The sequence below is a fragment of the Xenopus tropicalis genome, chromosome 6 (genome assembly GCF_000004195.4).
Source record: "Xenopus tropicalis strain Nigerian chromosome 6, UCB_Xtro_10.0, whole genome shotgun sequence".
NCBI classification, from domain to species: domain Eukaryota; kingdom Metazoa; phylum Chordata; class Amphibia; order Anura; family Pipidae; genus Xenopus; species Xenopus tropicalis.
In genome coordinates, this window is record NC_030682.2 from 107,223,844 (window position 1) to 107,248,949 (window position 25,106).

A 25,106-nucleotide genomic window follows, 5' to 3' on the forward strand; every position below is an offset into this window, starting at 1 on the left:
ACTGGGAAAAGGTTTTCACTGGGTTAAGCACAGAAGGAAAATGGGAGTATTTTTCAAATACTGCTTAACATGTATACAGGTCAGTATATTCCCCTTGTAAGCAAGGAAAGGCATCGCAAAGCCAAGCCTTTAGGGTTAAATAAAAGTGTTTTAGTGTTGAGGTTGGTAAGAAAAAATGCTTTTCAAAGCATTCAAGTTATCTGGGACAGCAGAAACCTTCATCAGGTACAAGAAAGCAAATAAAGCATGCAAAAAAAAAATCAGGCAAGCTAAAATAGAGATGGAAAGGGATATTGCAGCTGAAAGTAAAATGAATCCAAAATTATTTTTTAAATATGTAAATAGTAAAAAAAAAATGAAGCAAGAAGGGGGTCACTTTGTTGATGAGAACAGTGAAAATGCAGAAATACCTACACAGCTAATCAAGCCTTCCATTTTAATAGACCCAGTTCTAGTTGTAAAACTACCGATGCACTGGTCATTCAGAAGGAAATTCAAAAGAGACTTGAACATGTAAAGGTAAACAAATGTCCAGGACTGGATGGGATTCATCCCAGGGTATTAAACGAGCTTAGCTCTATGATTGCCAAATCTCTTCACTTAAAGGAGAACAACCCCCCCCCCCCAGAAACTAAAGCCCCCTTAGTTGCTAGCATCGACCCCACTCCCCACTCGCATATTCTATAACTTTGAAAAGTGGCCCTACAGAAAAACCCAGCAGCGTACCTGGGCGCCAACTTCCGTTCATTAGAAAATGTTTTGTGTCTTACCGGCGACACGGACCCTGCTTGAACATCCGCAGTTAAAGCTGCGGGTGAGACCCGAAGCATTTTCTATTGAACGGAAGATGGTGCCTAGGTACGCTGCTGTGCTGCTTTGCTTTTTTTAGCTTGGGTTTTTCTATAGGGACAGATTTTAAAGTTATAGGCTATGCAAGAAGGGAGAGATGAGGGAGGAGCACTCTGTTATGGCCCCATTCCTTTACCACTCCTTACTGTGTGCTTCTGAATGGAGTATAAATTAGGGGACAGGACTTACAGCCAAACAGAACTTAAAAAGAAACAAGGACAATGCATAAGTTAAATGGTGAAGAATTAAGAATTACATGTTTAGATACAGAAGGGTTGAAATATACAGCAATGTAAAATTTGGGGCAGTGAACAAAAGGAAGGGGCCAAAGCTAATTATGACTGATTGTATGTCAAGCCAGAAAGTACATACATCAGGGTTTTAAGAATTTTTTGGGTTGAAACCTCCCTTGGTGATCTTAGCCCATGTAAAAGTCACCCTTCTCAATAATTTAAATTCATATGCCCCTATTTAACTTTTAGACTGGGTGCAACCTAAAAAGCAAAACAGTAGTGTTTATTTACAGGAAACATAGTTGGCTCTGTCAACCTTCTTCAGGTATATATAAATGTAAACACAGCAAAAACAAAAACTTAGGGGCAGATTTAATAAAACTCCATAATTTGTTTTATTTTATTTTTTTTCAAATTCGACTGAATTCGTTTTCCCTAATGTCTGATATTTACTAAGAAAAAGTTGCTCCAAGAAAAGTCGTAAAAAACGAAACTTTTTCAAATTGTCACCGTGAAAATGCTGACTTTATCGAATTGTTGCTACGTCAATTCAAAAAAGTTGTGTTTGTCGGACAAAACCCAGCAAAATCTCTAAAGTTTCAGGACAAAAGAAAGAACTTCAAGGAAAGGGAAAGAACTTTTGCCGCTGACTTCTACATAAACTCAGCAAGTTTAATCTGGCAAATTGTCGAATTCAGATTTTTTAAATGCATAGTCAATCTCAGAAAGACTTTAGAGTTTTTATCTCTGCAACTTTTTAAAAAAAAATTAAAATCGAGTTTAAAATTAAAAATTGATGGTTAGTAAATGTGTCCCTTAAACTCAGCACAAACCAACAAGTACCCACTTCCACGGTGAGGATAGAATATAATGTAATAATATACTGCCACCTGGTGGACTTCTGCCTAAATCATTGCCATAACACCATAACATAACTCATAGATTTGTTATAACAAAAGGTTCCAATATATGAAGCTTATTCATCCATATAGCCTTGCTCTGTAGTAAGTCATTTCCTATCCTTACAAGGCTAACTTGAACCGCTGAAATAGGGAACAGAGAGGGGGACCATGTAACCATGATAAAAAAATAGCATTTGATGAAAAAGAAATATTACTTGACAAACATTTGCAGCAAAGAAGGGGCAGAGGGGTGTAAATCATCAGTGGACATAAAGTGGAAGTTAGTTATTTTGGTCTCTTTGGGGGGAAACTGTGTATTACAATACAACAAGCTGTTTTTGTTCAATACCTGCTTCCTATAGTGATTAGCAGATTCTAAATTGTCCAAGATGATTGCATCTCCCAGTAGCATTCCGAAGACTGAAAGTCAAACAAACAATGAAATAACTGAATTAGCCCTAAATTACAGCCAAAACTTTAAACAAAATAATTTCAAAGTTATTCTTTGTGTTTATAGCGATATTAAAGAGTGAAAAGTTATACATGTTCATCTGTCCATTGCAAAACCTTTATTTAAGTGAATGCAGAGCAGTCAAAGGGAATCGGGCTTAGGGGAGACAAACAGCCATACCTTTGCCCCACTTACTGCACAATACAATACCCACACATGCCAGACAATTCACACTATGGGGCCTATTTGCTAAAGGTTGTGTTTTTTTCTTTTTTGTGAATGGTAAGGTGCTAAAAATAGTGGCTTTTACCATTTTCTCTAAATCGTGAAAAATTCGTAATTTTTTAAATGAAAAAACCACAGGAAAAAGAAAAAGACAAAAGTTTGCCGTCTAAACCTGTCGAGGTCATCGAGAAGTCAAGAGGAACTGCCCCAGGTAAATTGTAACAACCTTACTTTGCTTTGTGGTTTAAAAGTTTTTGTTTATTTCTAAGTACACTAAAATTCTTATGAAAACAAGGATTTCATGGTTTTCAAGGATTCTTTTTGTGGATTTTTTCGTTGGTGCTTTTAAGAAAATTTTTTAAAGGGGAACTATCTGCTTAACTTGGCTCAGTTCTGACAGGCATCTTGTGTCTGAGCAGAGAGGAGTGGGAATGGTCCAACTATTCTTGACTGACTTGACTGAATTCCCCCTTTACATTGTCTGACACTTTACTTTACTCACTTAGATATGGATCAGTTTGGTCATTTTAACTGTTGCTAAATCAACACTTCTATAGAATTTTATATGGGGTAAAGCCACAAAAAAATTAACCACAAAAAAAGCCATATATTTTTGGAAAGTATGCGTTCACCCAAATCCAAAATGGGTTCACATGTCTTTCTACTCCAAAGTTCCAAGCCTCAAAGCTTTCCTAAACTTGGTGATTTTGATGACATTTCTGAAAACCACCTCAAAACTTCCACTTTGTAGCATCTTATCTCTTACAGGTCATTAGGAAACCAGAAAAAACACACTAAATAGGGATCCAACTGAACAGTTTGATGACCAATGTACATAGGTTTAACCAACTACATGGCATGTAGAGACCCTCCAAAATGTTCAAACACTGTTTTTTTTTACTCCAAACTACCCTATGGCAAAGTCTTCCTAAAGGTAGCGGTTTTTAAGGCATTTCTGAGTCACCTAAAAATGCTGCAGTTTGCCCCATTTATCTTGCAAAATTTCTTACATAGAGGCAAATCAATCTATGCTCAATATGCATATATATTCCAAAGTATGTGGTATGAATGGACCCCAAAAATAAATAGTACATCTGAATTTTCTTGACTATTAAGTGCCATAAGCAGGCCAGGAGTGGCAATCAGACAAATTCCAGAGAATCTGCTGTAAGATACCACAGACAGTTACTATTTAGTGGGCTGGGTGTTTGAGCCTCTGTTTCCTTGAATCACAAGTCCTATTTTGAATCCCACTCCAGGTCTGCCCAAGATGATGGTCTTGCTTTGCTCAATGGAATAGAACTATGTTTTAGGTTAGCAAATATAATCACTGGGGGTGTCTGACTAATTGCCATTGCATTTACATCAACATATTTCCATTAAGATGCATTAATGCTAACTTGGTTGACATCAAATACAAGGTAAAATCTTTCACCACAGAGAACAAGGAAAACATTCAGAAATGCACAACTGCTCAATTCAATAGGGCAGTACTAGAAATAGCCTTGCTATGTTTTGGAGCTTTCTGGATAACAGATCCCATACCTATATGTGTATTAGAGCACGAGTGCACACATGAATATTTTTTCATGCACTTACCTATCTGACAATGTTCTGTATATTCTTTTTCAAACACTAAAAGATCTCGAGCAAAAACTGGGTTACCTAATGCCTTAAAGCAACTTTTTCCATTTCGTATGTGTGGTAATTGCCTGAAAAAGAATTTAAAAAAAAAAATCATCATTGACATAAGCAAAAATAAATGTTAGATAAGCAAAAAAAACAATGTTAGATGCTGATGAAATACATATAGTTAAAGGAATTCAGAATTACACTCTGACACACTACCATACTCTTAAATGAAAAGCAAATACTAGACACATCAATAAACAAATCACATTAAAGACCATGCACAAATGTGCTTGCGCTGATCTGTACTAGTGATGCTTTGGGGTCAAAGCCAAAACCCTTCACCCAACACGGGACTCGAGGTGTGTGCTGCACCTAGAAGTGCTTGCCAGTTACACAGATAAATCAGGTGCAACTGAACAAGTGTGTAAATGTATTCTTAGGTCCAGCCCATGTGCTGCCCCTTCTTCAACAGACACAAGCCACAGCCATTGTGTGCAATTTAGTAACAGTAGGTAATGTTTGCACCTCCAGTATCTGCAGCAAAATTCTGCACCTGATTAAAGGAACAGTAACACCAAAAAATAAAAGAGCTTTAAAGTAATAAAAATATAATGCACTGTTGCCCTGCACTGGTAAAACTGGTGTGTTTGCTACAGTAACACTACTATAATTTATATAATAAGCTGCTGTGTAGCCATGGGGGCAGCCATTCAAGCTGGAAAAAAGGCACAGGTTACATAGCAGATAACAGACAAGTTCTGTAGAATACAATAGTGTTTTATCTGTTATCTGCTATGTGATTGTGCCTTTTCTCCTTTCAATGGCTACCCCCATACTACACAGCAGCTTATTTATATAAATTATAGTAGACTTTCTGAAGTAAACACACAACTTTTACCAGTGCAGGGCAGCAGCACATTATATTTTAGTTACTTTTATACACTTTCATTTTTTGGTGTTACTGTTCCTTTAAGGCGGATGCAATTACACTACAATTCTTGTAATAAATGCTGTGTTAAGGGGTAAAGAACATACCAATGTTTTGCAATTTTTACTCTCTTAGAAAATGAAGTGATCTATATTTATTTGAAAGTTTCTTTGCTTTAGCTAAGTTTTATTCTCTCTTCCTTCTGCAGGCATCTCTAAACTACTATGTATTTAATATTAATGAGCCTTTTGCTTTGTGTTTATCTAATATGTCTTCCACAAAGAAATCTTTGCCTGATTTGGCCACCTAAATGTGGGAAGGCCCAGGGTCAATGATCAGATCAAACAGTGGGCCTACAGACCTGTCGGATGAGGACCACATTAGCACACTACTGTGGTCCACATTTGATTGGATTTTCAACATACCAGATAGATATACCTCTGATTTTTATTCAGACAGGCCCTCCCAAAGGCCCCATAAGTGGGCCAATAAGTTACCAACTTGGTCTTTAAGGGTTGAAGTTGGCACCCTTTATTGGGCCACATGCCCTGTGTTTAACTTTGTTTTCTTGTAATGTATTTGATATGCATTTGGTAGATGAACTCTACCTGCCCCATTGGAGATTTTTCTTATAAACTGAATCCAAAGGGAGAACTTGCTGATGACCCTGAGACTCTTTATAGATTTGACGAGCAGCTTCGGTAGTTAAGGTCACCACACAGTCCATATCACTAGCCATATGCCAAGAGATGACTTTAGCTGCTTCATTATCTTCAATCAAAGCTAAATGAGCAATCTATAAAAAAAAATAAATTAAAAAAAAAAAAAATACTCAACAACAATAAAATCTTTAGGTAAATAATAAGGCGCATTCACTTAACCAGATGCATTATGCAAAGTGAAATTTTGAGTGCAATTGCCATGTTTTTCCCCCTTCAATGTATTTTTCCCTCAATTCCTGCATCACTGTATATTTTACTGTATATGTAAAATGGACAATTCTCTTGTCAATTCCAGTGTTTGGTGTGCACACACGTGTGCTGTTTTTTTGCCGCAAGTGCGCTGTGCCTATTAATGCAGGGCACTGAGGGAACCCTGGAGCTTTTGCCTGTTCAAGAGGTGGCAGTAGCTCCGGGGTTTTTCTGCATCAAGAGACAAAGCAGCGCCTGATTTAAGACAGCAAGCGGGAAGAACTGAGCTGTGCCAAGCGCAACTATATGGAAATGTGAAGAGCACATTTTGATGCAAGTACTTTTATCAAAAGTGCTTATAGGCGCAACTCACAAAAAAAAATCAATCTTTTAGAGAATTTTTATCAAGAACAGAAGAAAAAGTTATTGATGTCTGACAAACTGGTCCTTTATTTTTTTTTTTAAATGGCAAAATAATATCAGTGTGTTATATCTTGATATTATATTAGATGTATCACATTCCAATTCTCTCTTGGAAGAACCACAAATTTAGAAGATGGTTTGCGTTCTTATTCACATTACTGTACTTGTTTGTTTTTTGTCTATGATCAACTGGCTAACTGGCATTTTTGGAACTATATGTTTCTAATAATTCAAAATCTCACCTTGCCTAAAATATCAGCGCTTCTCTTTGAATAAGGGGTGAGAGAGCATGTTCTCCTAGGTTTATGGAATATTACTTCTCGTTCTGATGATTTTGCTTTTATGAGTGACTCAATGTATTCAATCTATTAAAAAAATAAAAAAAATTAACATTAAAAATTAATTTGCCAAATACACTTTAATGCAATGTGGTTAAATATTGAAGAACATACAGTACCTCATTGTTTCGTGATACCTCAATCTTAAACTTCTTTAATTCATTCTTAAAGTGAATTTCTTTGGCTTTTGCTTCATTTGCTTGACCTGTGCCCAAAAAATAGCATTTTAAATATACATTGTCAAAATTGTGCCTACGATGTTTAGGCAATTAAACCTACAGGTAGGGCAGAGGCAAGATGTTAGTTCTTAGACACTTTATATCCAACTTCCATTAAATTACTTAACAGGATTCTAGCACTATACACTATACAATTCTTATAAAAAATGATTTTTGGAACAAAAGTTCTGTTTGCACTTGGCTTGTATGTATTCTGCTATTCTTCCAATTATTTCAAGACTATATCTTCTTTTCCACTAATTCAGCATATAAACATCACTCATTTCACCTGTTACTTACATCTTATTTCACCGATAAGCTGTTTGGAGGTATCAAACAGACATCTGTAAGCTTTAACAGTTTGAGAGAGCTGATCTTTCTCCTTGGTAAGTGATGCCATTTGCTGCTGCTTCTCAAAATCTGGAACAGAAGTGTACAGAGATTAAAATAAAAATAGAATCCATTCTAAAATATTAAACGTACAAAATAAAATATAAAGTAGACAAATAGTTTAAGAAGGGAATAAAAATGGTCACAAACAATAAAAGAGAACTTTGGCTGCTGACTTTGCCATACTTAACAAAGGGTTAAATACTGATTGTATTTACATTAAACTGCAATCAGTTCAGCCCTTTTAGTTGTACTAACTGGATTTCTAAATATGTCCCCACATTTTCAAGAGATCTGGTAACCTTAGCTTACTGGCCAAAGTAAGGGCCAAAATGAGTTGTCTATATACTTTGAGAAAGGCTGGAAAATCAGCTTTGTTAGAATTCTAAATGAACCACATCGTTCTGCCTAAGTCCTGCGTGAAGCGGCCCGTTTGTTCGAATAAATATCATATATATAAATATTATTTATTTATATATAAAATAAATAATATTTATTTAAAATAATATATATAAGATTATTTTTTAAACATGGAACATGGCATAATAATCACTTGAAGGGCCTCATTGAGCCACAATGTGCTACCTGTAACCTCTATATCAAGAAAGAAATCTGTATTTTCAAACAAATTTTTTCATAATTTTATCTAGGGTTCATAGATAAATATGTATTACAATTCTGTGCACACATGTTAAATTACCATTGTAAAATATGAAAGTAAGGTAGTATGGTTCAATTTCCTTTGTTTCTATTGTTGGGGACAACAAAGTGAACATAATTTTATACTCTGTGCTATCTTTTCCTGTAGTATTTTCAGAAAGGATCAGGCCCTGTAACAAAGAAAGGACAGTTCAGGACACACACACATATATATATATATATATGCAAAAAGTCTAAATTTTATGCAAAAAGATAATACAATAATTTACAGACTCCTACATATTTCCCAACCTACCACTGATACTTACACTGATTTCAGCAGATCCCTTTCTAAATGGAAACTCAATTATGTCATCCTTTGATTCAAACTGAGGAATTTCTGTGATGTCCTCAGATGCACATATAATCTTCGCGGTGATCTTGCCATTCAGGTTACTTCCAGCCAAATTGTTATGTTCATCCTAAAATATACAAACAGTTAACAAGACTTTTTAAAAGAATAAACTACTTTATGGAATTGTAAGGACTGCACGTTAAAATACAAAACCTAACGTGAATAAGATCATCAAAGCAAAAGACTTAACCACAATTTTTAGCCAGAGGTTCTTCACCAATGTACGACTTGCTTCAGCTTTAACATTAGATACTGTTGGTGTTGGAGGTAAGGGATGTGGAACCAACTTCACAGGTTTGTTTGGAGTAACATCCACTGTTATCTTTAGGAGATGCAAAGATGTTTGTTAACGCAAAGCATAAGAATATATGTAAAAGTAATTAAACAAGGCTTTAATGTTAACAAACCTGCTCGCTATAAAGTGTCATGTTTTTCTCAGCCACAAATGCAAACTGAATGCAATACTTTCCAACACGATCTGGTATCATTTTATCCCTGGAAATATAAAAAATGTTCAAATATTTTATTAAAAAATTCAGTTTTTAATATTTTGCATGAAATTATTTAATTATGAAAGAAAATATGACATACCTGAAATAAAACCAGCCTTCTTTGTCTCCATCTCTAAACTTGCTGCAGAACATTGGTGTTACCTACAATAAAATATATAGTTATCTCTTTTATGACCTCTGTCTGGCTTCCAAATAATCTTGAAAAAAGTTAAAAGCTACTTCCCAAATGCATATATTACCATTACCAAGTACTGAAGAATAATTAAAGCCCTAAAACAATATGGGGAAGGGGGCAAACAAATGTGGCTGCTGAATTGTATGCATACAGCATTACTGGTGCACCATACATTAAAGGCAAGGCAACTTGAACCTTGAACAGGTGCAAGTCTCGCACAAACCCTTCACTCACACTTTTGCTTTGTGATATTTTTATCTCAAAGCACCGATGCATAAAATTATCGTCTAAAGGGCCAATTAATTAATACAAAGCAAAAGACACCCTTCTCTTCTACAGATCTGTAATTCTTATATATTTAGCATAATGTATTTTTATAGGCCATTGAAAGGCTAAATCATTGGAGGAGGTGGAAATTTGTTTGTTGACACTGTACAGATTTATTAAAAGATCTGTATATAAAAAAAAAAAAAAAACACACCTTACCCAGAAACTATATTTCTCTCACACATATATTGGGGCAGATTTATCAAAATGTGAGTTTAAAGCTTAATGCAGAAAAACTCACCCCCGTACTATTCATTCCTATGGGATTTTTAAAAGTGTATTTATCAAAGTATTAAAGTAAAAACTTACCAACTGATAAATACTCTTTTTAAAATCTCATAGGAATGAAATGAATGTGGGTGAGTTTTTCTGTATTAAAGCTTCAAACTCACATTTTGATAAATCGGCTCCATAGAGTGTACATATTTTATTACATATTACTTACGATTTTATATCCAAAAGGACGAAGTATTATTTTAGAATAAGAAATAAAAGGAAAAAAAAAAAAAGATTCCTGCTTATTTGGTAAGAGAAAAAACAAAAAAAAAGTAAACCGTAAAACTTTCTTTACATACACCTGCTGGAGGTTTCCCTCCACTGCTTGGATCCTTCCATATTTTCATGGAGCAATTAGCTGGGTTCAGCTTCTTAATGATAGTATCCTCCTCAGAGACAACATTAACTACAAACTCTAAAATTAAAGAAGAAAACAAATCGTACCTCAGTAACATTTTAATAGATTTTGAACTGCTCTGAATGCTGTTTCTCAAGATGAACAAAAGTATGTTTTTTGCAGTGTTTATTATCTATTTACATAAATAAATATGGTATTTATTTGTCAATGGAAAGTAGCCTAAAATCTCTCTAAAGTCACAGTTCCACCATACATCAGCCACCCACATCCTCACTGTGGCGCAATCCCTACTGGCAATCAATGGAAGAAAAAAAAAATCTTGCAAAAAAGATCTAATAGCTAAGGCGGAATTGGCCAAATATATGATATCCATGGCTATCCTAGGCCCTGTATAGATTATAGCCCACATACATCCTTTCAACCTGGACCCATTTGTATGAAAGCAAAAAGACATTTTGTTTAATCTATTACAAAAATATCAGGATATACCTTAAATTATTGCTTTCTAACAAAACAAATAGTTTCATGCTATATTTAGCCCACAATCAATCACTATTTAAAATAAAAGAATAACACAAAATCCAATCTGAAGAGCATTCTAAAAACCTGATAGTAACTACCAGTTGCTACAAAAACAAATTTTGAATTTCATTCTGAAATATTTGTTCTTTTGTTTCTGGAGAGCCCCACTATTTATTTGCCTACCTAAATGTGCATGCAGTAATGCACAAGGCTATCAATGGAAACTGTGTTTTACCTGGAAATATACTTCCAGCTCTTAGTTCAGCTTCTTGATCAAATCTGAATTTAACTCTAGCAGGTTTATCCGGATCTGGGAGAACAGTCAGCTTTAATGTGTAGTTTTCCACTTGAGTTTTGCTTTGCAAAGCTTTAATCACAATAGAATATTCTCCTCTAAAAAATATAATAACCCAGATATTTACATTCAAAGGAGACACCAAACAAATGCATAGCAGTCAAAAGCATTTCCAACCTTGCATCTCTTTATTAAAGCCTTCTGTAAAACCTTTATAAGGTTTAAACTCAGTTGCAATCAGTGCCATGGGAAGAGTTTTTGCCATTCAAGAGAATGGGGAGCAAGTGTACACTTGGAAGGATGTACTGTACATACCTTGTGTTTCACTGCCCTTACATTTTCTATTAAAACAGCTACAGATAAATAAGCTTGTCTCTGGTACATTGGGAAACACATACATTTAAGGGTTTACATTTTAAATAAGGTGGGATTTTTCCTACATAGACTGTCTCCATAGATTTCATTAGGTCAAAATATGACCTAAAGGAATTTATTGCAGAGGAATATGGCTAAAGGCAATATCACAAGGTATTCTGATAGCTACTGATTATTCAAACCTCCAGCTACCTGCTGCAATTGGGGTATTGACAGGCCAGGCAGACTAATCTGCATTGGTCAATAGTCAGTAAGTTTCCCCCTCTTGGAACTAAACTACTCAAGCTATAACAATGAATACTTTGTAACCTAATGAATAATATAAAATACAGGTATGGGACCTGTTATCTAGAAAACTCGAGACCTGGGGTTTTCGAGATAAGTGGTCTTTCTGTAATTTGAAACACCATATCTTCAAGTCTACTAATAAATCATCTAAACATTAAATAACCCAAACAGAACTGTTTTGTCTCCAATAAGGATTAATTATATCTTAGTAGGGATCAAGTACAATGTACTTGAATTATTTGCTTATAATGAAGTCGATGGGATATGAACTTTCTGGATAATGGGTTTCCAGATAACGGATACCATACTTTTAAACACATTTTAAAAACACAAATATATTTAAATATTTTTCTCCTCCTTACTTTGGTGCAGAAAATGTAAGCATGCCCATATTCAACTGACCGTCTTTATTTGTCTTCTGTTGCTGATTTTGTGGACTCATCTTCAATAAAGAGAAAAATTAATTAAATGACAGTGTTAATATATTAAAATAAGAGAAAGGTTATACAAACAATCTGTAACATGCTGATTTGTTGAATGATCTGCAGAATGCCCCTTTGTCTAACATATAGCTGTTGTACATTCCACTAGTAAAACCTAGATGATGCTCACCCTACCTATAGCCACCCTCACTTTGCCCCGAGAAGTTACCCAGAATACAAGGGCAGGTACAAATGGCTTATCCCTAGTCAGGACTTTAGAGGCAGCTGGATCCAAAACAAAAACTGGGCCTGTACTCCTGAATAAGCCCTGTGTGTGCTTTAGTTAGTAAGTTATGTTACATCCCCACATAAGCTTCACAGTGTGTCTGTTTCAGTCCATTTACACCTCTGAATGCAGCTGCCATACTGGATTCCCTCACCCTTAAAAAATAAGTAAACCTTCTATCAGTAAAATTATTCTGAACAGCCTCCAGAATTACCTACCTTTGTCCCAGCATTCTCTCTGACCTGGTTCCTCAGAAGGTGATGATTTTTCTTTGCTTCCTTGTGCAGAGTGAAGCCCAGCCCCCTGTTTAGGTCTCTCATCAAAAAAAAAAAACCTGCTAATGTGCAGACTGGCTCCTGCTGCCTCCAGGCATGCCCAGAAGGCTCTCCAGGTGGACTACAGGTAGTCCAATTGAAGAGAGAACTGAACAGGAAGTGGGGGCAGGGATTCACTCTGCACAAGGAAGCAAAGAAAACTGATCACCTTCTGACTGAGGAACCAGGTCAGAGAGAATGCTGGGACAAAGGTAGGTAATTCTGGAGGCTGTTTAGAGTAGTGCCAACAGCTTCACTGTCATTCCTCTTACAACATTGCATTATATTTATTTTGTATAAAAGAGTAATTAAAAGGTGATAGATTATTTATGCTAAACCATAATATGTTTTTTAAGCTTTTCTTCTGAGAAAAGGAGATTTTGTGATACTCACCGTTAAATCCTTTTCTCTCAGGAGGTCTGTGGGACACAGGGACCTTGGGGTATAGTATCTCCTAGCAGGAGCAGGACACTAGAATAGAAGAATAGGAAGGAAGCCCCTCCTCCCTACTACTATACCCCCTTGCACTTCCTGTTAACTTCAGTTTTGTCAACAAGATAACTAAGGAACAAAAATTATATACAGTATACAGAAAATTCAGATGACCGCTTCCAGGGGGGGAAGCCCTGTGTCCCACAGACCTCCTGAGAGAAAAGGATTTAACGGTGAGTATCACAAAATCTCCTTTTCTCTAGCAGGTGTCTGTGGGACACAGGGACCTTGGGGACATACCAAAGCTGTCCCTTATGCCCTAAGGGAGGGCGGAAGCGGAATACTGCTAATTAACAGACCGCAGCCTGAAGAACTTTCCTCCCGAAAAGTGCGTCAGATGCTGCAAACACCTCGAAACTATAGAATTTGGCGAATGAGTGTAGAGATGACCAGGTCGCCGCCTTGCAGACCTGTTCAGCAGATGCTTTATTTCTGAAGGCCCAGGAAGTTCCTATGCCCCTCGTGGAATGAGCCCTGATTTGCAGGGGTGGCGATTTTCCTTTTGCAATGTAGGCTCTGCGAATTGTCTCTTTGATCCATCTCGAAATCATGGATTTTGAGGCTTGAGAACCACTTTGCGCACCAGTGTGTAAAATGAACAGGGAGTTAGTAGAACGAATTTCCTTGGTACGATGTAAGTAGAACTTGAGCGCTCTGACTGGGTCGAGAGAGTGTAGAGCCACTTCCTTAGAAGACGTTGGTCGCGGACAAAATGAAGGAATAGTGATGTCCTGATTAATGTGGAATGAAGAGACCACCTTGGGCAGAAATGAGGCAGTAGTTCTCAGAACTGCGCGGTCCTCATGGAAAATCAGGTATGGTTGTTGGCAGGAGAGGGAACCGAGTTCGGAAACCCTGCGAGCCGAGGAGATGGCAATGAGGAAAACTGTTTTCCATGTTAGCCAGGCTATGGGAATGGTAGCCATGGGTTCAAAGGGTGCTTTTTGTAGGGCGTTCAGGACTAGGTTGAGGTCCCATGGCGGAATGGGATCGTGGAAGGGAGGATGCAATCGGGAAACTCCCTGTAGGAATGTGGCCACATCTGGTAAGGTAGCTATCCTCTGCTGAAATAGTACAGATAGAGCGGAGATTTGGGATTTTAGAGATCCTAGCCATAGACCCTTGTCGAGACCTGACTGTAGAAAGGATAGTATTCGAGGAACTGAAAATTCCTGGAAGGGATAACCGTAGGAGTGGCACCAATCCCAATAGATCCTCCATACTCTGTGATAGGCCTTAGCAGATACCGGTTTTCTAGCCGCCATCATGGTCTGGATCACTTCCTTAGAGAAGCCCTTTCTGCTGAGAACTAGCGACTCAAGAGCCATGCCGTCAAATTTAGAAATGACGGATTGGGGTGACAGATAGGACCCTGGGTCAGTAAGTCGGAATGTAGAGGAAGTCGCCAGGGATCGTCCCTGCTGAGCGACATCAGATCTGTGAACCATGCCCTCTTGGGCCAATGGGGAGCTATCAGAATTAGTAGGCAAGGTTCTCTCCCGATCTTCCTGAGAACCCGTGGTATGAGAGGAAGTGGAGGGAAGACATACGCCAGGGAGAAATTCTACTCTGCTGTGAGCGCGTCTGCAGCTATTGCCATGGGGTCTCGGCACCTGGCCATGAATGAGGGTACCTGGCGGTTTGATCGCGAGGCCATGAGGTCGACCTCCGGAAGTCCCCACCTGCTTACAATGTCCTGGAATACCCTGGGATTTAGGGCCCACTCTCCTGGATCTAGCTTCTGTCTGCTCAGGTAGTCGGCCTGCCAGTTTTCGAGTCCTGGGATGTAAACCGCTGAGAGGTGGACTTCTCTCGAGTCTGCCCAGGTCAGTATCATGCTGACCTCCTTTAGAGCCTGGCGGCTCCTCGTGCCTCCCTGATGATTGAGGTAAGCTACTGTGGTGGCATTGTCCGATTGAATCTTGACCGCCTGTCCCCTGAGTAGGTTCTGCCAATGTAAAAGTGCCAAACGAACTGCTCTGATCTCCAGAATATTGATGGGTAGGCGGCTCTCCGACGCGGACCAGGTTCCCTGGGCTGTGGATTGTTGTAGTACCGCTCCCCATCCCTTTAGACTGGCATCTGTAGTCAGTAGTAGCCACAGTGGCTCTATTAGAGTGCGTCCCTTGGATAGATGTGACCTGTCTAGCCACCATGCCAACGCAACTCTGGTCTTGGGAAGAAGGTGCATTCGTTGATAAAGACTTGTGCGCTTCCACTGGTCCAGTATGTTCCACTGGAGTGGTCGAAGGTGGAATTGAGCAAATGGCACAGCTTCGATAGCCGATACCATCGTGCCCAGAACCTGCATAGCCAGTCGTATGGAAGGAGATGGCGTGGCGAGGAGGAGGCGAACCATGTCCTGCGTCCTTGAGATCTTCTCTGGTGGGAGGAAGACCTTCTGAAGCGTTGTGTCGAATATTAACCCGAGAAAGGACATCCGCTGAGCGGGAATGAGGCATGACTTGGTGGTATTGATCCTCCATCCCAGAGAGGTCAGGGTGTTCAGAACCAAGGATAGCTGGGACATCGCCAAGGCGAACGTAGGAGCCTTGAGAAGGAGGTCGTCGAGGTAAGGGGTTATGGATACCCCCTGAGACCTTAGCGCCGCAGCTGCTGCTGCCATAATCTTGGTGAAGATCCTGGGTGCCGATGTGAGTCCGAAGGGAAGGGAGGTAAACTGGAAGTGTAGAAAGCGTAAGAATCTCCAGTGCGGAGGGAAAATGGGGACATGGAGATAGGCGTCTTTTATGTCCAGGGTCACCAAGAACTCGTCTGGAGACATGCCGGCAATTACCGATCTTAGTGACTCCATCTTGAAACGAGACACGCGTAGAAAGGTGTTGAGTTGCTTCAGATCTAGAACTGGTCTGAAGGAGCCGTCTCTCTTGGGAACGATGAAAAGGTTGGAATAAAAACCTCGAAATCTTTCGCTTGATGGAACTGGTACAATCACCCTTTCCTTGAGGAGTTCGTGTACAATGGACCTGAGAGCCTCCTGTTTGATGGAGTCTGCCGGTAGACGGGACATGAAGAATCGGGTAGGGGGCATTGTGGAAAATTCGAGACGGTAGCCCGAAGCGATGAGTCTGTGGACCCATGGATCTGTGGTAAGTCGTAGCCAAGCCTCTTGAAATAGTTGGAGACGACCGCCTACCGGTTCGTGGTTTGCCATAGAATAGTCATTGTGAGGACTTATCTGCAGGCTTGGGTTGGGAGCGCTTATTCTGCCATGAAGGCTTAGGCCTGTTCTGGAACCTGTTACGGTTGAAGGAACTCTGTGATGAATAGTCTCTGGAAGAGGCAGCCCTGGACGACTTGGTACGAAAGGAACGACCTCGTCGGAATGTAGTGCGATTTCTAGATTGAGGAAGTAAAGTACTCTTTCCTCCCGTAGCTTGGCTGATAATTTTATCGAGCTCTGGACCAAATAAAAGCTTTCCCTTGAAAGGTAAGACCGTAAGAGACTTCTTAGAGGAGAGGTCTGCCGACCACATCTTTAGCCAGAGAGACCTGCGGGCTGCCACTGATAGGGCTGAAGTGCGGCTGATTGCCTGAACTGCATCTAGGGAAGCCTCTCCTAGGTATTCACTTGCGCTCTTAATCTGGGTAGCTAGGACTGCCAGCTCGTGCCGAGGAGTCCCTGAATTAATGGAGTCGAGTAGAGATTCTGTCCAAGTCTGGGTGGCTCGAGAGACCCAGGCCGCTGCCAGCACTGGTCTAAGGCTCTCTCCCGCCGTTGTGAATATGGACCTGAGAAATCCTTCCAGCTTCTTGTCCATGGGATCTTTAAAGGATGAGGAATCTGGAACGGGTAGAGACGTGTTCTTGGAGAGTCTGGATACCGGAGCGTCCACAGAAGGAGGGTTGGATAGCTTTTCCTGAAACTCCTGTGGAAAAGGATAATATCGTTGAAAACGACGGCTGGCTTGGAATCGCTTTTCCGGGTGATCCCATTCGGACTGTATGATACTGTCCAGTTGATGATGGGAAGGAAAAATAGCAAGGGACTTTCTTTGTCTCTTGAATAGTGGCTGAGAGGACTCCTGAACAGCCTCTGGAGTTTTGAGATTCAAGCATGAAATGACTGCCGAAATTAAGGAGTCTATGACCTCTGAGGAGTGTTGGGTGGTTTCCTCCGCTTCATCATCATCCTCGGATGAGATCTCCCCTTCGCTTAGAGAATAATGTTCCCAGTCCGCAGTTGGTTGCGGGGATTCTGTGTCACTATAGTCATCTGCCAAATTTGAGATTTGGCGCTTCTGATGTGACGAACGCACATGGGTAGCGTTATGATCCAGTCTGTCTAGTAACTTGCCTAAGCAGTCCGCTAGTTTGGGAATCCCTGTAGATAGCTGGATCGCCCACTGAGGAGGTTCAGCCTGAGAGGGAACAGTAGGTAACTGAGTCTCCATTGCCACTGGGATAAATGGAGTCTCTGGAGTAGCAGTAGGAGGTAAATCCTGAGCCTTAGAAATAACCTCTGTGGTTGGCTTGGAACATACGGAGCATAATGGCTCCTTACTACCAGAGGGAAGGCGCTTGCAGCATTTGGCGCACGCCAGATATTTGACCCTAGTGGAGGTAGAAGCCCCCCGAGAAAAGGGGCCATCTGAATTACCCTCTGCCATGAGGTAATGAAAATCCGGTATGAAATGTCTAAGCTACTGTTGTGAAGCTAGACAGACAATGCACAGAGAGCTGTATAATTTGCCTCAGGGACTGCGCTAATGAGGTAGAGCTGCCCTTGATAGTGATCTGTGTAACTTAACACCTTACAGCAGTATATCAAAAGGAAAAAATAAAAACCTTTTTTTTTTTTTTTTCTTTTAGCTCATGAAATATATGCAATGCACAAGGAAATACAAAAGGTATTATTTTAAGTGCTATAGCCTGAGCCTGGGGAACCGATAGTCCCTTGTTAACCCCCTGGTTAACCCCCCTTATAAGCTCTGAGACACCCTCTCCTTAATATCTCCTTCCCCCTTACTGTGACAGAGAAGAGACCGGGAACAGGAGAAAAGAAGAGGAAGAGGATGGTCCCTGTGTCCGAAGTCTTCCCCTTTACTCCTTGCTTTACCAGAGACCGCAGCGCCGAAGCTCTGAGGAAAGGGCGCGAAAGCCGAAAAGACGCGCCAAGAGAGGAGAGCAGGCGAAGTCTCGCGAGAATAGGGGCGAGAACTGCAAAATGGCGTGGAAAGCATAGGTGGAACGCAAGTAACGAGCGCCGATAAGCGACAGCAGGGAGAGCTAAGGGAAGGCAGGCAAGCACAATACTGAACCTGGTGGGAGGCAAGTGGAACTCTGTGCAGCGTCTGCGCCCGGATTAGAGAGGCAGGTAACCTGCTATGGCTCGCTCCCTTGGAGTCTTACTGGCCTCAGAGCTCTGTATTCCCACGTAGGGGGTAACCTAGTCAGGAAACCTCCTAGTGGAGGTCCAAAGGTCAGCCCCTGGTGTCAGACTTAGTCTGACCGCTGATAATTTCTATTTCCCTGTAGAAGTCCAGAGAAGAGTGAAGGTCCTGTCTCCTTTAGGGACACTAGAAAAAAACTGAAGTTAACAGGAAGTGCAAGGGGGTATAGTAGTAGGGAGGAGGGGCTTCCTTCCTATTCTTCTATTCTAGTGTCCTGCTCCTGCTAGGAGATACTATACCCCAAGGTCCCTGTGTCCCACAGACACCTGCTAGAGAAAAGTACAGTTCTACATTAAAATTCTAACTAAACACACCAATAGCAATTACCTTGAGGACACTGTCCTTTATCAAAGCAATTTTTACATTTGGCATTGGAGACTGAAATCCCCATTCATCACAGAGCTGAACAATAAGAGGGGTTTCCATCTGTTTTCCACTGATCACTGTAAATGGCTGAAAAGGCAGAAACAAAAACAAATTAAATTGACAGACAACCCCTTTAAAGAAAAACATCAACAAATGAACTTCTTGCAGTTCGTATATACAGTAAAAGTAATCTAAGCATCTATGTGGGTTTGCTTTTGTTTGCTTTCATTTACATAGGGTATATTATAGTAAACACACAGGTGCAAGGACTAAAGGCCCCAGCCTTTAAGGTGGCCATACACGCACCAATGATATTGTACGAAATCTTGTTTCGTGCGATATTCGGTGCGTGTATGGTAGATTGATGAGACAAACAATATCTACTGTACAGCACTGCGTACATAAGTAGAGCTTTATAAAAAAAGATATGCATGCATAAACACATATCTCAAAGGCTCGGATATCGGTCGTCTCATCGATTGGGCAGGTTAAAAGATTCTGATCACAAAATCTGCGTTCAGGGCTGAATCGGCAGGTGGATAATGGGTTTCCATGTATTTCCTGTTTCTACCTCCACATCGGACGATTCCGCCCTGAACGTCAGTGGGTGAAAAACGATCTTTCCTGCGACCATTGGAATTGCTATGTGTATGGCCACCTTTAGAGCTTGCACCTTGCAACTTCCTTTAAAAGAAAGTGATACTGAAAACTGCCAGCACTTTATACTGTTACAGTTTACAGAAGTTGACCATACACATACAATTAATATCTTTGGAAGAGTATTGGTATGTGTATGGTGCCCCTCCAATGCCAACTGATATCCATGTATTATTGATATCTGCCACTTTCAGACAGGTTTCAAAGTTTCAACTGCTAAGCACCATGTTGGTTAGTTCAAAGTGCATTTGCAGATGAAGACTAAAGATGCTGCAGCTCCAATTAACTTCCTGCTGATCCACTGGTTCAAACGCTTTTCACAAAATTATCTGAAGAACAGGAAGGCAGGTATATGGTGTTTGGCTCGTCTCACACTTTCCATCTGATCAGGTGATAAGTGCATGCAGTTGGCCTGCATAAGGATGGCCAGTGTATGGCTGCCTTTACTAAGTGGATGGTATATAACTTGGGTAAGGGAGCCTGCATGTTAATAAATTTATAAAGTATAGTGTATAATATTTTTGATAAATATGGATATTTGCATATGTATGGAGAACGTGCACTTTGGACTTGTTAAACAATGTAGGTCTCTATTAGAATATATTGCATAAACAAGCTCATATGTAAAACCCTGCTTCATCTAAATAAATCATTTTCATAAAAATATACTTTTTTTTAATGGTATGTTCTATTGGGTAATCCTAAATAGAAAATGTCCATTTTAAGAATTAAGGGCTGCCTCCTGGGATCATAGGATTCACAATGCACACAAACAAGCCAAGGCACACAAACATGCTAGGTCCCATCAGCCAATTAATGGACAGAGTTCTGCCTTTTGCTTCCACACTACTTCCTGTTACAGTTAGAGCTGCATTATTATTATCTGGTCATATGATCTCTGAGGGAGCACACAGCCCATCACTAAATGGTGGCTCATGGGAAAGGATGTAAAAGAGCAATATTTACGGATTTATATTCCAGTTTGGCGAGATTCTTTAATAAGGTCACTTAACATAATATAATCTGTTGGTTAAATATTCATTCTGGGGGTATAGTTTTCCTTTAAAATCATATTTTAACAGAAAAAAACTACATCTAACTACATTTCTGATCAAACAGCAGTTTGGAGCAGCAAATATGCAAATTTGTGTATTATTTGCACATATGACTAGTGCTAATTTCATGTAAAAATCTGTAAATATAAAGATAAGATTGTTTTGGTTGAAGGACAGATGCAACATCAACAACTAATGGAATAAGTGAGGATTTTTTTTTTTTTAATATACTGTGCTGAAAATAAGAAAGTGCTAGAAAATGTTTAGTAATAAGTAGGGTAAATACGACTACACATGTGATAAATATCACATGCTACAAGGGAAAAACATCAGCTAGTAGTTTGGGCATTACTAACAAGCAATAAACTACTCTGTAATGTACCAAAAGATGTAATATGTTTCCAGAATGTGTGGCTACATATGCAAAATAAGTTCAATATTTCATACATTATTTGTAGCTATCTCTTACACAAATACTAAATATTCCATCAGTTAGACAAACCTCTGATTTAGGCCAGTCTAGAAGATCAAGTTTTGCAGGAGGACCAGCAATGAGGTAAAGTTTTAAGTAACTTGAAAAAGATCTCCAAGCAAAGCAAAGTTCTTTGTCGCCTGGAGGTCCAACAGAAAACTTAATTCCAGCTACAATCATTGAATGTGTGTCTTCCTGTAAGAAAGAAAGACATTTAAATAAATGAATAGTTTTATGCAAGCAGGACTCATTTTTGCATTACTGAAGAATGAATCATGTTACACTTCAATATACTGTCCTAGATTTATCACCCAAGTGCAGCTAACAACTGTTAGACAGGGTCGGACTAGGCCGCCGGGACACCGGGAAAAATCCTGGTGGGCCCCGGCCCTAGTGGGCCCCAGCGGCCCAGCCCGACCTTTGCCGGTGCTCCCCTTACTGACTTGTCCTCCCCTGACGCGTTCAATTTATACGCGCTCGGGGAGGACGTCAGGCGGGGGGGGGGTTAGGGGGGCCCCTGTGGGGAGGTTAGGGGACGCGGCTGGGGCACCTGCAGGGCCCCTAGGGCGGGAGCCCCGGTGGGCCCTGCACCCCCCAGTCCGACCCTGTTTACAGACCATCTAACAGAAAGGAAAAGGGACAAACTTGATGCTCTATAAACCAAGTACCAAACCAAAACAGACTTCTCATTTGCATAAGCAAATTTGAGAAAATGAAGATTTCAACAACAAAAAATTCTAGTGCTCACTTGTCCAAAGCATTAAAGGAACAGTAACACCAAAAAATGAAAGTGTATAAAAGTAACTAAAATGTGCTGCTGCCCTGCACTGGTAAAAGTTGTGTGTTTACTTCAGAAAGTCTACTATAATTTATATAAATAAGCTGCTATATAGCCATGGAGGCAGCCATTCAAACGAGAAATGGCACAGGCACATAGCAGATAACAGATAAAACACTATTGTATTCTATAGAACTTATCTGTTATCTGCTATGTAACCTGTGCCTTTTCTCCTTTTTTCCCAGCTTGAATGGCTGCCCCCGTGGCTACACAGCAGCTTATTATATAAATTATAGTAGTGTTACTGTAGCAAACACACCAGTTTTACCAGTGCAAGGCAACAGTGCATTATATTTTTATTACTTTAAAGCTCTTTAGTTTTTTGGTGTTACTGTTCCTTTAAAGTGACACAACTCATTCTTGATGATTCTGGAAAATGCCTAGTGGGATAGAAATATAGTTCGGGGGGGGGGGGGGGAATACATCGCTAGTGCAGAGAGTGCAGCTGCACTCTCTGCACTAAGAGAGTATAAATGTACTTTCAAAAAAAAAAAAAAAAAATGGAAATGAAACTTATAAAGCTATCATAGCTAACTTTTTCCTAGCTTCTTGCCTTGCCTCATTTTTAAAGCTTCCATGGATAGACAACAAATCAAACTTCTTTTTAAAGGGTTCAGTAGATGTCTTTTTTAATATCGAAAGCAGTTTTTCAGTCTAAAAATATCACTTCTTTTTAACAAATATATGTTGCAGACAGTACTTGAGGTGGAGCAGACTGCCAGACAGCTTGTTTAAATACTGTTATTGCTGGGAACTGCAGAAAGAAAAATGTTATAACTCTGCATACAAATTTTACTTTGCTTATGAAAATTCACTTTTGTCTATTTATCTTTAGATTTCTGATAGGCATTAATATGGTATACATGTAAAGGCCAATGGGAATTGTCTTGTGCAGATTCTAACACTAAGGGGCAGATTTATTATGTTGTGTAAAAAATAGTGACAAAATTTGCCAGGCTTCGCTGTGTAAAAAACGGCATAAAATTGGCGTAAATTTTTTCAATACGTTTTTTCTTACTTATCTAAAATAACAGTGTAAAATCTGATGTTCAGACAGCAAACTTCTCCATTTACTTTACACAGCTTTTTACACCGTTATTTTGGCGAATTTCATTTTACACTGGATAATGAATAGGCCCCAAACTGTAATTTTGGTAGTGATGTTTTACTTAGGTAAAGTTTGTGCTTTTCCTATCACAACCATGTAAGGTCTTGGCACCCTGTGTAGTGATGTAAGTAGGTAAATTGTGTAAATTGTGTGTAGCGATGCAGTGGGGTGAGGTGGGGCAGCATTGTAAAAGCCCCCTTAGGGTGGCAAAAAGTGTAGAATCGCTCCAGGATATTAACCCCCAAAACACCAAATAGTGATTTCACTGTTTAATTGTACCTATCAATAGGGACAATCTCTAGAAAGAAGAAAGACCACAATTATGCTTTTGTAAAGCATGAAAATTCATAATTGGGTGCGAATTTTGAGTAAAAGCAAACATCTTTTAGTACTTACGTCATATCTCATATATACAGGGAGCAGCTTGTTTTACTGGGTCTGAAGAACATTTTTCTATTACAAGAGATGCAACTGGCTTCAGCATGTAGTGGTTTACATCAGGGATGCACTAAATCTGGATTTGGTTTGGGATTCAGCCTAATTCTTTTTTGGCAGGATTCAGATTCCAAACTTTTAAAATCATTAACTTTAGACCGTGTGAATACTTAAATTGACAATTTGATTGCACATGCTTCCAGCAGACAATTTTTTCCAACTATATTATGCTCATTTGCAAATGAGCTACAGATTCGTCTAAATCCTTCATAAAAAATGTGGTATTTGGCAGATTCTGGAACAAGTGGATTTGGTGCATCCATAGTTTACACATCAAATACATCTAAGTATCAGTGCAAAACAGATAGGTCTTGCCTTGCTACAAAGAGTTTCAAATGTGACAATAAATATGAACTACAGAAAAACAAAATACAAACCTGATAGGTAATTTTCAAGCTGCTTTTGACCAGAGTATTTCCAGAAACACCCAGTGACTGAATACATGAAGATGGCAGCGATTGTACCTGATTTCCATATTGATCTACAAGCATCAGTACTAAAAATCATAAATACAAACAGAAAACAAGAATGATGACAGTGTCACTAGGGACTTTTAAATGTGAAGTGTAAGCATAGGTTCACATGAGCATGTCAGCTAAAGGTAATTGCATAAATAGTTTTACTCCAAAATATAGAGTTAAAAACTGGAGTAAAATAAATTGATATTTATAAAGTTGGCCATTTCTCTTTATTTCCAAATGTACACAGTACATCACCATTTCTGAAATCAGAATGTAGAATCTATTACAAAGTTAAAAGTGATGATCTTTATAAAAGTGTATATTGCTTTACTCCAGAAATAAACCATGTTGTTATTTTACACCAGGTGTTATGCAATAAAGTTAATGGGGCTAATGAAAAGCAGTGTCATTTATCAAGGTGTGTATTTGGATTCACACTGGTTTCTATTTTAGATTCACACCGATTACGCGGATTAAAAAATACACAACTTACACAATGTAGCATGACGTTAACGTGATGATGTGTGGTGTATTCTAACTCCATTTTGTAACACAGCTTTATAAATATGTGCCCAAACATGCTGTAGGTTAGATTCACATAAGCTTTATAAGCACAATGAATTGGATTATAGTCACAGGTAAATATGACTTAAAAATTAAGATGAACAACTCACTAGGTTTACATAATGAGCAACATCTTCATCCAGTAAGTATAAAGACTTTACATAAATTAAGGTACCATTCTTACAATAATTACCAATTTCACTTTTCAATTCTTGGCCCATCTGTAATGTATTGGTTCCAGTCAGCTTGCATTTCAAATGTTTTGGTTCATCAGGAAGAGGCCTGAAACAATACATCAAATGCTAAATTTTAAAAATGTTCACATAATATTGTGGCCAATGAGCTGCAAAATTAAAACTTAATAGAGATACAAAAGATACACAAAATCCATAATTTCTTCATGCATGAGAACTAAATGCTGCACAAAAGTTTGTGCTTAAAGAAGACATATTGGATAAATGGGAAAAACCCTAATTTTGT

The 25,106-nt window shown here is 39.2% G+C and overlaps 1 protein-coding gene across 1 annotated transcript in view; it reads right to left on the reverse strand.

The window, feature by feature from the left end:
• Window positions 1-25,106, reverse strand: part of smchd1 (structural maintenance of chromosomes flexible hinge domain containing 1) — an 89,398-nt gene that overhangs the window by 5,638 nt on the left and 58,654 nt on the right. Inside the window, exons 27-44 of the mRNA XM_004915219.4 lie at window positions 24,820-24,908; window positions 23,979-24,097; window positions 21,191-21,355; window positions 18,938-19,063; window positions 12,045-12,124; window positions 10,960-11,117; window positions 10,144-10,259; window positions 9,146-9,207; window positions 8,962-9,049; window positions 8,745-8,876; window positions 8,469-8,621; window positions 8,201-8,330; window positions 7,411-7,530; window positions 7,012-7,097; window positions 6,797-6,919; window positions 5,829-6,016; window positions 4,260-4,372; window positions 2,334-2,404 (exon numbers count right to left, since the gene is read on the reverse strand). Of these exons, the coding sequence (XP_004915276.2) occupies window positions 2,334-2,404; window positions 4,260-4,372; window positions 5,829-6,016; window positions 6,797-6,919; window positions 7,012-7,097; window positions 7,411-7,530; window positions 8,201-8,330; window positions 8,469-8,621; window positions 8,745-8,876; window positions 8,962-9,049; window positions 9,146-9,207; window positions 10,144-10,259; window positions 10,960-11,117; window positions 12,045-12,124; window positions 18,938-19,063; window positions 21,191-21,355; window positions 23,979-24,097; window positions 24,820-24,908 (2,119 nt within the window). The remainder of the gene's footprint in view (window positions 1-2,333; window positions 2,405-4,259; window positions 4,373-5,828; window positions 6,017-6,796; window positions 6,920-7,011; window positions 7,098-7,410; window positions 7,531-8,200; window positions 8,331-8,468; window positions 8,622-8,744; window positions 8,877-8,961; window positions 9,050-9,145; window positions 9,208-10,143; window positions 10,260-10,959; window positions 11,118-12,044; window positions 12,125-18,937; window positions 19,064-21,190; window positions 21,356-23,978; window positions 24,098-24,819; window positions 24,909-25,106) is intronic.